Below are 15550 nucleotides of genomic sequence, written 5' to 3' on the forward strand. Positions count from 1 at the left end.
ATGCATAGGAGTACAGAAGTTCCCCCCACCAGAAGCTGCTAAAGGGAGGAAGGATATATGGATTCTTTTCTTCTGCCCCACAGCCAACACCCTACACTTCAAGAGGAATAATCCCACCATTATTTGTTTTGCCTCTCTCTAAGCTTTTGTTTAAACAAAGGTTTCCAGGGCATAGAAAAGGCCTAAATATCTACTGAACTGGACTGATGATTCCCAAAATTTTGGGTGTCCTTAACCGGCTAAATCAGACTCATGTTGAAAGACAGTCCACTCTCCTCCTCACTTTTTTTTTTTAATTTTATTATGTTATGTTAATCACCATACATTACATCATTAGTTTTTGATGTAGTGTTCCATGATTCATTGTTTGCGTATAACACCCAGTGCTCCATTCGATACATGCCCTCTTTAATACCCATCGCCAGGCTAACTCCATCCCCCCATCCTCCTCACTTTCTAAAACAATGGCATTTTTCTCCAGGCAGTGAGAAAGTCTCATAACATAGAATCTCTTTCAAGACTTACTTCCTTTTTCCTGACCATACAGGTGTCTTTGCTATAAAAATAGGGACACGTTCAGTACCAATGTGAGGCAAAGGTAGCCTAAGAGTAGGGCTTTTGACTACCATTTGATGTGAGATGGAGAAATCTGCTCAGAAATTGACATAAAATCAATGAAATATGTAGTCAGTAAAAATGGCCCCTGAATTTCTGAATTCAAAAAAATACAGAAAATGTAGCAAAGGGCAGGATGGTATCAGTTTTCCACCTAGGATGCTTATGAGGATGCTACACTCATGCATGCCAAAGAGGAAAATAAGAATCAATCCAACTCAAATTCAGAAGTGGCCAAATGTGAGCTTCTTCTTATTCCTTCACTGCAGCCCATAAAAGAGGCACTTTTATGCCAAGAATAAGAGTTAATGAGGTGGAAAATGGTGGGGCATAAAAGGGAGAGTAATTATGAATTACAGAGTGAAAACAGAGACTGGAAGGAGATTGAAAGCCATTTGGGGAAGGGCAGATTATGTTATGGGGCTGGGAAGGGTGCAAAAAAAGGCATAATAGATCCCCAGAGATAATTATTAAGGAAGCTTTTGAGGTGTTGTGGGGTGACAGAAGTGTACAGGAAAGCCTGCAATAATTGCCACACACACACACACACACACACATACTTGGTGTTTCTCTTGGTAAAGAGGCTCAAGATATATGACAAGGAGGAATTCAACACTGACTTACAGGGGGATCAATGGAGCCCTCTTTAAGCTGACAATAAAACAAGCACTGTCTTCAGGAGAATAATGGCTCGGACTAGGGGTACCTCTTCCCTTGTCCAGGGCTCAGGAAGAATGGCCCTTGCTGACTATCTCACAGAGCTGCTCCCAAGGAAACAGATGCAGTACCTTAAGAAGGATGCTCCATGGAGCCCTTCACCCCAGCTTGTTAGAAACAGAAGCTGGCTGTCATGCAGGACTGCTGACGATGTGGCTGGCTGCCTTTTAATAACAGAATCACAGAAATAATTAAAATCACTGAATTCTAGGGCTAGAAAGGACCCACGAGATCATCTGGATCAACAGTGTTATTTTATAGATGAGGAACAAAGGCCCAGAGAAGGTAACTGATTTGACTCAAGCAGAGTGGTTAATTAGTGGCAGAGTCAAGACTAGAACCTAGGTCTCCTGACTCCAGTAAAGTAATAAAAATAATGGTAAGCAGTATAACCTTTGCATAACACTATGCAGTTTTTTTCTTCTGTATGACATACATTATTCATTTGATCTTCAATAGCCTGCCCAACTACAAAGAATCAAGTATGAAATATACTGAGGTACAGAGGAACTTACCAACATCTTACTGCAGGAAATGGATCTCAGAGAGCTCCAGTGATTTGCCAAAGTGAGGAAGGACTTCCTCTTACCCACTCAAGAGACCCTGCCTCATGCAGCTCCACATTGCTGTAGTTCAGAGAGCTAGAGGTTCAAATTTCTTAATCTGAACACCCCTCCCTGGGTCTGTGTGCTAATGGATTTAGTAGTCCCCATTGTGAAAAAGTTGTTCTTTCTGGCATGCTGGTGTGTATTCTTTCATGACATAATTGAAAAAGAAAAAACCAAGGGCCCATAATTCAGGAAGGAGCAGCCCTCTGGTGTGTTCACAGCAAGAGGCCACACAACTCCATCACAGGTAGTAAATACTGTATCACTAAGTTTAAAAGAGTTCTCTAGTAAATGAGGTCAAATAGACGCTTAGTTTCGAGGGGAATTTTTTTGGTTGTCTGTCTTCTTCCAATGTAGCCCAGCAACACTCCTACCTGACTCCTAATTGAAAGGCCAACAAAAATTTAAACACTTAGTGTATATACACCCATTTTTCACCAGATGGTAGATGCAAAACTCACATGTGCCCTGATGGGAGGAGATTTGTTGGGCAAATACTAGATACCATTCAGGATACTAGAGTCTTAGGTATTAGAATGGATAGATGGCAACAGCAAATTCCAAAATGTCAGGGACTTTAAAACTAAGTTTCTTTGTCACCCAGTAGTCACATCACACTTTATTTAGGATGCCAGGGCAACAGCAGCTTCACCATCTTTAATCATGGCTTCCAAGTTTGCCCTGGACATCTCCAGCCAAGTTGGATAGAAAGGAGACAGAACATGGAGGAACATACATGAGGGGCTATGGGCCAGGCCTAAGGTCGCACACAACACTTCTGCTCACATTCCATGGGAGGAGTCTCCTCCTCACAAGATGATGCCTAACAGCAAAATTGGCCAGAAAATGTAGTCTAGCTATGTACCCAAAGATAAGAGAGGAAAAACAGATTTTGATAGACAGCTAGAAATCTCTTCATGCCATGTGTTATATCCATAATTCTCATAAAAACCCTAAGAGGTAGTTATAATGATCCCCACTGGATTAAATAAGTCTTATGAGGGTTAGCTGACTTATTTAAGATAAAGGTAGAATTTTAGTTCAGGTCTGTTTGTCTTCCAGGTATGTGTTCACATACAGTCATATGTGTATGTGAGGTAAGACAAATAAAAGGCAGCCGAACCTTAATAAAACAAGATCATTAGTGAGATTACCAATGTAGAGCATTTCACACTATGCCTGCGATACAACAAGTGTGTAAAAAAGGTTAATTATTATCATTGTCATTATTATTGCTGCAGCCTGGAGTTACACAGCTCAAACTTCCACGTGCTCCAATCCTACAGATAATTTATCATGGCGTGTGTGTCAGAAGCACCACCTACCTTCCCATTTCCCTTTCTTTGGCCTCTGCTGAAGCTGGCAAACTACACGGAAGCCAAGTGACCCAATCAACATCCCTTCCCTTTCTTCTCTACACACAGTCTCCACTCCCTTATACATTCCCAACCCCTTGTCTTCCATCACCTAGAACTCCATAAATTCCTGTTTAAACAATTTCCAACAGGCATACAGAGTAATAAAGAAACTGTCTACTTTTTTAACTTCTAACTCCATTATCATTCTACCTCTAGAAAATCTCTTTCCCTTTCCCTCCTGCTCTTTCTCCTTCCTTCTCTTTTTATCATCCTCTTAATTCCATTTGCTTTTCCAAACAACAATCCTCATGGCTCCCAGGCCTAAGTACTAGCTACCCTCCTAAATTTGGGTAGAGATGAACTCCTAGGGCATCACTTTTTACTCTACCTTTGTGTCCACTACCCACTCCTTTTATATTTTCTTGCATATTATATACATAACCTTGGATTTACCCCAAAATTTTAAGCAAATCACTGAGACACTTAATTGTTTGAAAAAAGAGGACTCATGACCCACATCAAACTCCCCGAGTCATCACATGACTGTTAATAACTAAAGCTCTAGCTAAAATTGCAAAGAGCCATAATTACAATAATGATGGTAGGGAATGAAAACTTTTGCAAGAAACACTGAAAACAAGTAATTGAGAAGACTTAGGATCTGTTAAATGTTGAAGAGGAGTTAGAGGTGACCCCAGTTTGCATTGGTCTAGTGAACCAATAGGGATGACAGAACTGTTGGCTGGACTAATTAAATGGGGAAGGGAGGAGAGTTGGGGGAGGAAATAGTAAACCTGCTCTAAACTAGTTGTCCATGAAGTGTTCACAGAACATGTAGTATAATATGGCTTTGGTAGTTGCATACATGGACTCTGGTCTAAGAGAGAAATATGTCCCAATAACATGTGAAGCATCAACAGAGAGGTTCTAACAGGGAAAGCTTGACAAATACAAAGATGGAGCTTCATAAATGCTGACATTGAGAGGGCATGAGAGAGAAAATATGGTATATGAGAACAAAGAATTAAATGTATTGAATCCTTACTCTGTAACCTGCTCTGCTTGCTCTATGTTGGGCATCCCTCCCACACTTTCCTCCACTTCTATTCTATTGCACTTTTGCACTCACAACATCTCATGCATGTTGCTTCCGTCCAACAAAACTGCTAATTCTTGGGAGACAGTTCTTTCTTTTTATGTGCTCTTACATGCTCTACACTTGCATAGAGAATGTACTAAAAAAGCACTTATCATATGAGTCACTGCTTGAGACTTTATCTGTGAAAGGTGATTTTGCACGTTGACATATTGCCTTGCCAGAACTCCAGTACAATGCAGCATGGAGGAATGGGGTGGTATTTAGTTGTTTTATAGGCATATCACTTCCAAAAGGATTTCTACTCTAACAGGATTTTCTGAAGTGGAAATAGTTTTCCAACTCACTGTAAATATGGCCTACCTGATTTCTGCCATCTTTTTGAGGCCCCATGATCATATCCAAGATCGACTTTACTTACTGGCTCTATGGTAATTGGGGAAATTACTTACCCTCTATATGCCTCTTTTTCCTCTTCTGTAAAAGGAATAAGAGTGATACAACCCTCATAGGGTTGTTATGATGATTAAGCAATTTAATAAGTATGAAGCACAGAAAAATTGGCAAATAAGAGCATAATAAATGTTAGCTATTATGACTGATTTTTAGTCTTTTTTCCTCATCTGCTGTGGGAAATGAGGGAAATACATTACTTCAAAATATAATTACTCAATGTTTTAAATTAAGACAAAACTAAAAATGGACAAAATCGTTTGCTGTTGATGTATTTGAAAATGAGTTGTATTCAATTGTCTCCGATTGAGTCATAGAGGGTTCTTTTATCAATCTCATTTTGGGGCCTTATTTACAGCATCTTTAGCAAAGACTCACCTAACCCAGGAGGAGGAAGCAGATGTGACATCTCAGAAAAGGAAGGCATCTACCTGCTGCCACTGAGGAGGGAAGAGGAGCCCTTTGGCAATGGCCTTACCACACAATGACTCCAAGTCCCACTCTGTATTGACCCTGTCCTAAAGGGAAAAATATCCTTTTTAGGTTATGCCTTCATTGACAGAGACATCCTTATTGGGGCACCTTTATGCACTGCCCACTCTTTGATGGTCATTAGACCAGCAGTGGGTCTCTGTGGGAAAAACTCAGAATGGAGGTTAGGGCAATGCTATATATTGCCTAGTTTAAGAATCTAATCTGTAGATGGGGTTGAGAGAACTATTCCTAGGACCTTTGCTAACACCATTTTCCCAGTACAGTGGTTGGCCTGCTCAGTGTCTCCCAGCTACAGAGGAATTCAGTCCTAAACTCCAGAAGAGGGCAGGCGGTCTGGCACGCATGGTGATATCTGGTATTTACCATGTGATGAACATTGTGCTTTCACACATACCATCTCATTTAGACCCTTTGACAACCCTGCGAGGTAGTCATTATTCCATTTTATAGACAAGGAAACTGAAGCTCAGTGAGACTCCCTAACTTGCCCCCAGTTACACAGCTAGTAAAAAATGGAGGCAGGATTCAAACTCAGGTCTCTGTTTTAGCCTCTGGATCTGACCTTAAGAGAATTCTAAATGAGAGAGTTAAGTACGTGTTTGGAAACCATTACGAAATTTTCTGAAAGGCATTTTCACTGGAATTTTCACCTGACCTGTTATGTATTTTTTAAAATTATATAGCACATTTCCAGAAGAATTTGGGGAGTAGACATAGGATAGAAATACAGAAAATCACATTGTGTGTGTGTGTGTGTGTGTGTGTATAATGCGTGTTATGTATATTATAAGCATGTTTGACATTTAATATGTAATAAAATTATAATATATGTACTATATGTAAAAGCATATTCTTCATACATCTGCAGCTATATTCAAATACAACATACCAACCATCCTTTTTCTTTTTTCCTTTAACTCAGATGTAGCCCAACAAATAAAGATAGCACCAGTTAAAAGAAAGCCTAGAATACTAACTTAGAGATGATTGCTAAAACCTAAGACCAATTTTATTCATCTTTTAGATCCCCAGCACCCAGCCTAGTGCCTTAAACACAAAGGCTGCTTAATCAAAATCTGTTGAACATTTGTTGAATTCGTTCTTAACTCCTTTAAATATTCACTCCAAGATTCTGCTAAACAAGAAGATTCCTTCCTGTGCTAATACACAATTTGATTTGTAAATACTCTGTTTACTGCAAGTTTTCAAGAACACAGCTTTCTTGTGCAAGAGCCAAGGTAGAAAAATCTTTTATAATCTTTCAAAGGTAATTCATCCATTCATCAAACATTTGGCTGGTAACAGGAATACTAAGATAAAACGCAATGTCACTGTCCTCTTTGCCTAGTGAAGGAGACAAACCAGAGTGCAAATTCAATACAGTATGTGAGGGCTACAACAGAGGATGTATGTGGGGATCCCAGACCACGGGGACTCAAGGAAGGAAAACAATCAATTTAGCCTGAGGTTATTAAAAACAAAAGAAATTTGATATAGTGAATATTAAAAATACTTTAATGCAATTGAATCCCCTAATGTGCCGAGTTAGGGAGGGGTATTTGGATATATTAGGGGAAAATGCTCTGTGGAAAGTCAAGGGAGGAGGGAAAAGAGGAGGCAGACCCAGTTGGAGAATATTTCCTATGTTGGGGGGAGAGAAAACAACAGCAAATTCATTTCCACCAGTATTTAATTTCTTATTCCATCCCAATTCGTAGATGTCATTGACATTCTAGTGAGACCTTTAACTTCTGGTGACAGTTTTTTAGTTATTCCTTATCCTGTAAACCCATAGCACCTCTGCTCTGAATCAAACAGTCTCAGCATTTAGCAAATAAGTATCAGGCGAAATGGTGGACAAATTAGTACCCCTCTATGATAGTTTGAAGTTTTATGCTAGACCTGGCTGAATTCTACATGCTCATTCATTCCCTAAAGTCCCTCCTACTGAACACCCCACCCCCTTCCATCAAGTGTACCTGTATATAAATACCACTCCACTGACCAGAAGAATGCACATCTGGAGTAGAATTTGTGGCTTGGAAACTCACTGCAGAGACAATGCTCTGAAAACCTCCAGTATCTCATGCAAGCGCATCTCCCTTTCCTTTGAGGAAACATGGAATTTCATGCACAGAAGAGACCTTAAGAATCATCTTCTCTAATCCCCAATCATAGAATCAAACCAGTCATCTCTGCTATTTCCTCCTCCATGGGTGTTTTGTCAAAGACTTCCCTCTCGGAGCCACAGGGAGGTGGGAAATGCTGTGACCCAGAGAAATAGAGCTAAAGGCATCCAGAAACTATTAGTACAACAGACCAAATATATGTATGTGATCCTTATATGCTGTGTATTAAATGTGAAACTCCATAGGACAAAAGCCTAACTCACAGACAAGCTAGCCTTGGCTGAAATTTGGGCATGCTGCCTACAGAAAAGGGGTGAAAAACACTGAAGACAAGTGTCATCTCCTTTGTAGTTTTGCAGATGCCATTTCTGGACCCGAAGACTACTCTTCCTCCATCTACTCATCCATCCACTAAACATTTACTGAGTATCTATTACATGCCAACTTACCACTAGATGCCAAAGATACAAAGATAGATGAATAAGATACCATCAGGAATTCAAAGTCAAGTTGGGGAATTAGACAATGACCGCACACCCCCCATCAAAAAAAGAGCAATGGCAAAAAAAAAAAAATGTAATTCCTTTAAGGGAACAATCAAATAAGTCTTGTGAGAACTAGAAGGTAGGAAAATTTCAATGAGAAAAAAAGAGGAGGCTTTCCAACAGAGATACAGAGTTTTTAAAATCAAGTGCCTCACTCCCCTTGGTTTAATTTAATTGAACTCCTCTATCATGTTTTTCATATCCAACCATGTGTGTGATGTGGAGAAAGGTCTGGTGGGGTGTTAGAACCATTCTTCTAAAGAGCCTTGCAGTCAAAACCAGCACACTATCCCCATCACCTGAGGTATTAGAAATGCCGAACCTCCAGCCCCACTCAAGATCTTCCCATGGAGAAGCATTTGAACAAGATTCCCAGGTGATTCATCTGTGCATGAACAATTGAGAAGCACTATCCTAGAAGATGAGTAGAGCCTCATCTCTGGAAATAAGCTTTCCACAGAGTCAGGATCTCTCACCCAATAAGAGTGTCATTCAATGTCTACATTGAACATTTCCCAAACTTTCTGATCTCAGAATTCCTTTACATTCTTAATAGTTATTTAAGACACCAAAGAGATTGGGTTTATGTGGGTTATAGCTACCAACATTTACCATACTAGAAGTTAAAACTGGGAAACATTTTGTCAGTCCATTTTAAAACAATAAATCTCTACAGGCTAACATAAATAATAATTGTTATGCAAAATAACTGTCTTTTCAAAAAAATTAGTGTGTAGAGTACCATGGTTTTACATATTTGCAAAAATTTTCAGCATCTGGCTTAATAGAAGATAGATGGAATCTCATCTCTGCTTCTCCATTACAGCTGTTGCCATATTACACATTGAGTAACCCCTAGACTCCACTATATCCTCAAGCAATGAGAGGGAAGAAGTTCTATTTTAGATTATGAAAATACTTTTGACCATATAGACCACAAGATCACACTTAGAACAGCTAATCTATCACATCCCTAGAGCTCTCCTCTCCTCACAAACCTTTTACCTGTTGCCTCTAAGAAAACGCCATCACAGCGGGAATTGTGCCAATTGCAATGATTTGTCACAATTGCAAAGAAAATTCTTAACTGAAGTTATTGAGACAAAGGATGGTTTCTTAATTATCTAAGTTGTTTGGATGCAAAGATTCTACATCCTCCCTTCAAAGACCAATTTAATGATCCTCACCACTGAGTATTATCTTAGTCAAGTCAGGTAACCTTTGTTAAACCTCTCTGGAGAGTATTGGCACCACTAACTCCAGTTTACAGGTACACTAAAAATGAAGGGAAGCTATGCATAATCAAAAATACTGTCAATTATCGATACTAAAGTGTTCTTACATACTTTCCACAACAGCTCTTGCTACACATTTAACATCTGAAATGTTGCGACTTTTTGTTTAAATGTTTTTACTTATGAAAAATTAAACCTAACTAGTGCCTTTTCTGTTTTACTCCTGCTTCCATGTTAGATCTCTGGTTTATCTTGCTACTATTTTGCCTCATTATCTCTCATTATCTTGTGCTCCAAGAACCTTATTTGTCTAATTTATTGTCTCAGTAACCAAGGGAAAATTGGCCCTTCTTGCTCCTGAAGCAAACTTTAAAACAAAATTCATAGATCTAAAAAGCACCTTAATGATCATCTAGTCCAGCAGTTCTCCATCTTTCCTGTATATGGGTATGCCCATTGCTTGGAAAATTAAAGGGAGAAAAAAATAATACCAGAGCCCCACTCCAGACTAAATAAATCCAACTCTTTGGTATGGATCCAGGCTTTGGAATTTTTTTTAAGGTCCACCAGAAGATTCCAACATGCAGTCAGATTTGAGAAACTATGATAAAGTCCAACTATTCACTTTACAGATGGGGGGCAGTGATGACCAGGAGGGGAAGAATGCTTACTTAGGATCACCAGGATAGAACTAGGATTTGAACACTACCTCTGGGCAAAAAACACGACCAAGATTCTTCTATTAATTCTCTTAATTCAGAGCTCTTGAAACACAAAGTTTATTCTCTTTCCCTTGCATAAAAGTCATCTTTCAAATAACTTTATTTATGTTCTATACACAATAAAATAGATGCACCCATTTCTTAAAGATTTTATTTATTTGAGAGAGAGAGAGAAGGGGCATGAGTGGGGAAAGAGGGAGAGGAAGAAGGACAAGCAGACTCCTCACTGAATGAGCAGCCTGATGTGGGGCTCAATCCCAGGACCCTGAGATCATGACCTGAGCCAAAGTTAGATGCTTAACCAACTGAGCCACCCAGACACCCCAAGATGCATCATTTTAAGTTTAAAGTTTAACAAGTTAGGCAAGCATGTACACTCATGTTACTATTTCCCCAATCTTGATATAGAACATTTCCATCACCCCAGAAAGTTTCCCCCCACCTCCTGTCAGCAACATCCATCCCAGACCCCAGGTGACAATTACTCTGATTTCTGTCACTGTATCTTAGTTTTTCCTGTTTTAGAACCTTATATAAATGGAATTATACAGTATGCATTCTCTTATTCAACATAATTTTTTAAAAATTCAGCCATGCTGTATCCAGTTTGTTGCATTTTATTGATGAGATTTTCATCATATGGATATTCCAGTTTATCCATTGGGTTGTCCCCAGTTTGGGGCTATTACAAATAAAGCTGTAATGAACATTTATCTACAACTCTTTGGGAGGGCATACATTTTTATTTATCTTGAGTTAAAATACTGGAGTGGAAATACTGGGACCAAGGTGGCCTGGGAGGCAGGATGTGTAAAAGAAAGTGTTGCAGGGGCGCCTGGGTGGCTCAGTCGTTGGGCGTCTGCCTTCGGCTCAGGTCATGCTCCCGGGGTCCTGGGATAGGGCCCCATGTCAGGCTCCTCGCTCAGCAGGAAGCCTGCTTCTCCCTCTCCCACTGCCCCTGCTTGTGTTCCCTCTCTCGCTGTGTCTCTTACTCAAATAAGAAAAAAAAAAAAGTGTTGCCACCCTGCAATCATCCAGAGGTGATTCTGCATACAAGTGGGGTTGTTTATTTACATGGAGATCAAAATACTTTACAGGCATATCAAAAGGATTAGAGAGAATGTACATGGAGTAGCTGGTAAATACAGATATGTAATTAATGATAAGAGAAATAACTAGAGATGGCACTAGGTTGGACTAGAACAAGATCCCTGAGTTTCTCAGTGATATGCTTTTCCAGTTAGCTGCATATTGTTCATCTCTCCTCAACCCTCATCCAGTCAAAGGCTCCCCCTCCCCCTACACAACCCCAACACCCTCTCCTGTATTTGAAGGTGAGGCTATAAAATATGAACTACCTTCTGAAATAATTTTGAAGTGTTCTTTGGCATTTAATTCTAATAATTTGTAGTTCTCTTTGACAAAAGGATGAAAGGAAGGAGGGGTGGAGGGGGGAAATCCAGATAAGGGAACTCTCAGCACATGAATTCAGGAAAGGAGAAATGTCTACCTATTAGGCAATATTAGGCTGAGAAATTACCATGAGTGGTGAACCAAACCTACTGGTAGCAGTAAGTGAACCTGGAAATCATTTTTGGAAGATATGGCCCCATTTGGATTTAAGCCCTCTCATCTGGTTCTTCCTCCATGACCTACCTTTCCCTGTGCAACTTTTCACTCAATACCTTTAAGTGTTCAAATTAACACCTTCTTTTTCTAGGTCTACCACCCATTTCCTACCCCTCCTCATTCCTGTACCTCCCAGTACTCCTTCCACTTGTAGGACAGAGGAGCAAAATAAATGGCCAATAGCCAACATGTTCTATCACTCACTCACACACACACACCACCACCACCACCCTTATCTATGTTCAACTGTAAAAATTATGAATACTAAAGTTTATCAAGTGAGTCATGAAAAATGCTATCATAGAATAAGAAGGCTTTTTTTCTCTCACAAACTGTCTCCTCGCTTGTGAGAAGTGACCCACCACCACTGAGTTGACAAGCTCCAGATGTCACCAGCACCCCCTCACTGAGATGACTACTGATCATAATCACACCTCCCCTGTAAAACATCCTCCCTGCTCTGCCCATTAGGCTTTCCCCTGATCAAGAGTCTTTCTAGAACTCTTCAGCTAAACCCCAGGCCAGCAGACAGTGCTTCTGCTTCTGCCTCAGCCAGTTTGAAAGCATGCTGCCTATAAGATTTCCTGAGACACTCAGCTGCCGCATTAAAACTGCATGAACCTTCCTCTGGAGACCTAATAATAGCACGTTTCATCTGTGAGCCACTTTATAAACATTAAGTGATTAAGCCACCCTCTATCTTCTCAAGCTCTGGGCTTCGGCATAGTGGACTTCACTCTCCACTGCCCTCAAATTACTCCAGCAGGAAAAAAACAAAAAACAAAAAAACAACAAAAACACCCTGAAACCTGAAAGATCTTTTCTGGGTATTTTAGGCCAAGACATTAAGACGGAAGGCCTTGCAGTAACAACCCCTACTTGGCTAATAATATGGAGGGGGAAGGTATTTAAATCCACACTCCTTTTAAAAGAGACTGAATTGAGGTTCTCATCTCCCAAAGCTAGATTAGCAGAGAGAAGAACTTGACTCCATGATCTAGAGCAAGGTTACTGAACTAGAGCCCATGGCACCAAATCCAGCCTGCAAACCCCACAGGATCTTATATAGGATAACCCCTATATTTTTATAAATAAAGTTTTATTGGAAGGCAGTCATGCTCATTCATTTACTTGTTATCTATGGCTACTTTTGCACTGTATTATCAACTGAGCAGTTGTGATGGAAACCAAATGACCCACAAAGCCAAAAAATAGTTACCATCTAGCCCTGTAGAAAAACTTTGCTGACCCCTGCAGAGTCTAAGGAACCTAAAGTTTATTCTCATCCTGTATATTCCCTAAATATCTTTAATCAATTCTCCTTCCCTTTCTGGGCTTCAGTTGTTACATCTGTAGACTGAATATTCTCTAAACTGACTAAGCCATCACCTTAGGCTTATTCTCTCATTGTTCTCTAAGTATTAGCATCTCATGTGTTAGCTTCGTCTCATTATTACAGCTTACATCTTTGAGGGCAGGAATAGAGTTGTGTGTGTCTCATGAATCATTGTAGGCAGGAGGCTCTATGCTGAGCCCTAAATCCATCTGTGGAGTATAACTGAACTGACTTGAATCATATGGTTTTTTGTTTTTTGTTTGTTTGTTTGCAGAGAGATCTCACAGAATGAAGTCTTGGAAGTGATAGAGGCAAATGTGTTCTCCAACCTGTCCAAATTACATGAAATGTAAGCAAGATCCTGTGGGGTTTGCTCATGATTGTTGGCAGTAGCCTTAAATTTTGTGTATATCCCTGGAAGGCCCTATCTCTGCTCAATCCTTGGATCTCTAGAAATTCACTTTAAGGGGTTCCTGGGTGGTTCAGTGGGTTAAGCATCTGCCTTCTGCTGAGGCCATGATCCCAGGGTCCTGGGATTGAGCCCCACATCAGACTCCCTGCTCGGCAGGGAGTCTGCTTCTCCCTTTCCCTCTGCCTCTCCCCCTGCTCATGCACTCACACGTTCTATCTCTCTGTCTCAAATGAATAAAATTTTTAGAAAAAATTTCATTTTAAAATGTCAAAGTCAGCCCAAAAGGCACTGTCATGTGTCTCTCTGCCTGGTGATCCAGGTACCAGCTCAGAGCCTAGTCTTGTCCTGCTCCCTCCCTCCCAGATTTTCTTCAATAGACCCAAGAACCTTGTTCTGTGACTGAAGATACCTCTATCTCATCTTCTCATTTAAAATTATTCCAGGGGCGCCTGGGTGGCTCAGTTGGTTAAGCGACTGCCTTCAGCTCAGGTCATGATCCTGGAGTCCCTGGATCAAGTCCTGCATCGGGCTCCCTGCTCGGCAGGGAGTCTGCTTCTCCCTCTGACCCTCCCAACCCTCCCCCCTCTCATGTGCTCTCTCTCTCAGTCTCTCTCAAATAAATAAATAAAATCTTAAAAAATAAAATAAAATAAAACTATTCCAGAGTCAAAGTCCAAAATAAATCCCACATAATGTAGTTAAAGATAAGCAATCCTCACTTGAATACTAGCCCATGCCATATATCACGATGAAACCTTGGCCAAGATACAAAATCATTCCAAGACTTAGTTTTCTAACCTGTAAAATGAGAATAATAATAAAAGTGCATGGCACAGGATCACTGTGATGAATAAAGGAGATAAATATAAATTAGATCTAACACATCAACTGGCATAGAATAAGTATGTCATAACAATCTTTGGTTCTTATTATAACCCAATTTGCTTTCTCTTTTAACATTCTAGTTTTACACACCTGTCAATATTCATACAGATGCACTTGTTTCATACCAGCCTATAATTACCATAAATTAATTCATAGAATCATAAAATGTCAAGGCCAGAAGAGACTGTAGACTATCTGGTCCCTATTTTTCCAAAATATATTCTGTTTATCATTAAACACTTGGGAAATTGTTTTTTTTTTTATTTTATTATGTTATGTTAATCACCATATATTACATCATTAGTTTTTGATGTAGTGTTCCATGATTCATTGTTTGCGTATTAAGTGTTTTTTTAAAAAGGTAAATGACTCTATGGTCAAATAAGATTAGGAAACATTGGGCAAATAAAGTTAGATTCACTTACTATAAGAAAACTCAGAACCTATAACATGCAAATATATACTTAGAATCTCCAAGGAGGATATTTTATTAAGGGTTCTCAACCAATATCACTGGAAAGGTTTCTTCTGTGGGGCATGTATTAATATCTCACAAAATTCCCACAGAACATAGTTAGGAGAGCCACTGAACCACTTTTCTTAGCATTACAGATGAGGATGAAAGACACAGAGAAGTTGCAAGACTTATCTAAAGTTACCCAGCCAAATCCATAGCAGGATAAGGACTTGAAAATAAATCCCAATTCTGGTATTTTTTTAAAAACCTCTTAGCATTTGCCAAGCATATATACATATACACATTCACATGATTCACATATTTGTTTAGAAATGACACTCGATCTGTCCATACTTGCAGACTGCCCCATCCCTTTTCCTTCCTTCTACCCACTCTGCCTCCCACCTGCATTATTCCTCAATGCCATTAAACCTCTGCAACTGATGCCTTCCCTCATTCTCCCCCATTGCCCTCCTGTTCCTTCCTTTCTTCTGTTTGGTCTCTCCTTGTCCTAGTTAGGAAAAGAGAGTTGACCAGGGTCTCAGACCCACAGGGAATGTCAAAGAAATGAATCAAAGGGCAGCCAGCTCTCTGAGCAGGGTCAAGCAAGCATCCCTCTCTGTGGTTTGGCGGGCAGTAGAGCTAATGGAACGGCTCTTTCATCTCTTCCCTGCACGGAGAGGTGCTCACCCCCATGTAGCACTGACTGTACTTAAAATAATTAATTACCTGGTACTTGGATCTGGATAGCTACAGGTTACTGCAATATAAAAGCTAATGAAACAGGGAGGAAGTAATTAACACAGAGCATCTCTGCAAATATACATTGATCCAGCAAGATGAGGAAAGGGCAGTCTC

General features: G+C 39.9%; 1 protein-coding gene across 1 annotated transcript in view; it reads left to right on the forward strand.

Moving 5' to 3' along the window:
- Window positions 1-15550, forward strand: part of FSHR (follicle stimulating hormone receptor) — a 165903-nt gene that overhangs the window by 102796 nt on the left and 47557 nt on the right. Inside the window, exon 3 of the mRNA XM_035001598.1 lies at window positions 13213-13287. Coding sequence (XP_034857489.1) covers window positions 13213-13287 — 75 coding nt within the window. The remainder of the gene's footprint in view (window positions 1-13212; window positions 13288-15550) is intronic.

The sequence above is a fragment of the Mirounga leonina genome, unplaced genomic scaffold (genome assembly GCF_011800145.1).
Source record: "Mirounga leonina isolate KUSES-001 unplaced genomic scaffold, KU_Mleo_1.0 Mir_125, whole genome shotgun sequence".
Lineage (NCBI taxonomy): Eukaryota > Metazoa > Chordata > Mammalia > Carnivora > Phocidae > Mirounga > Mirounga leonina.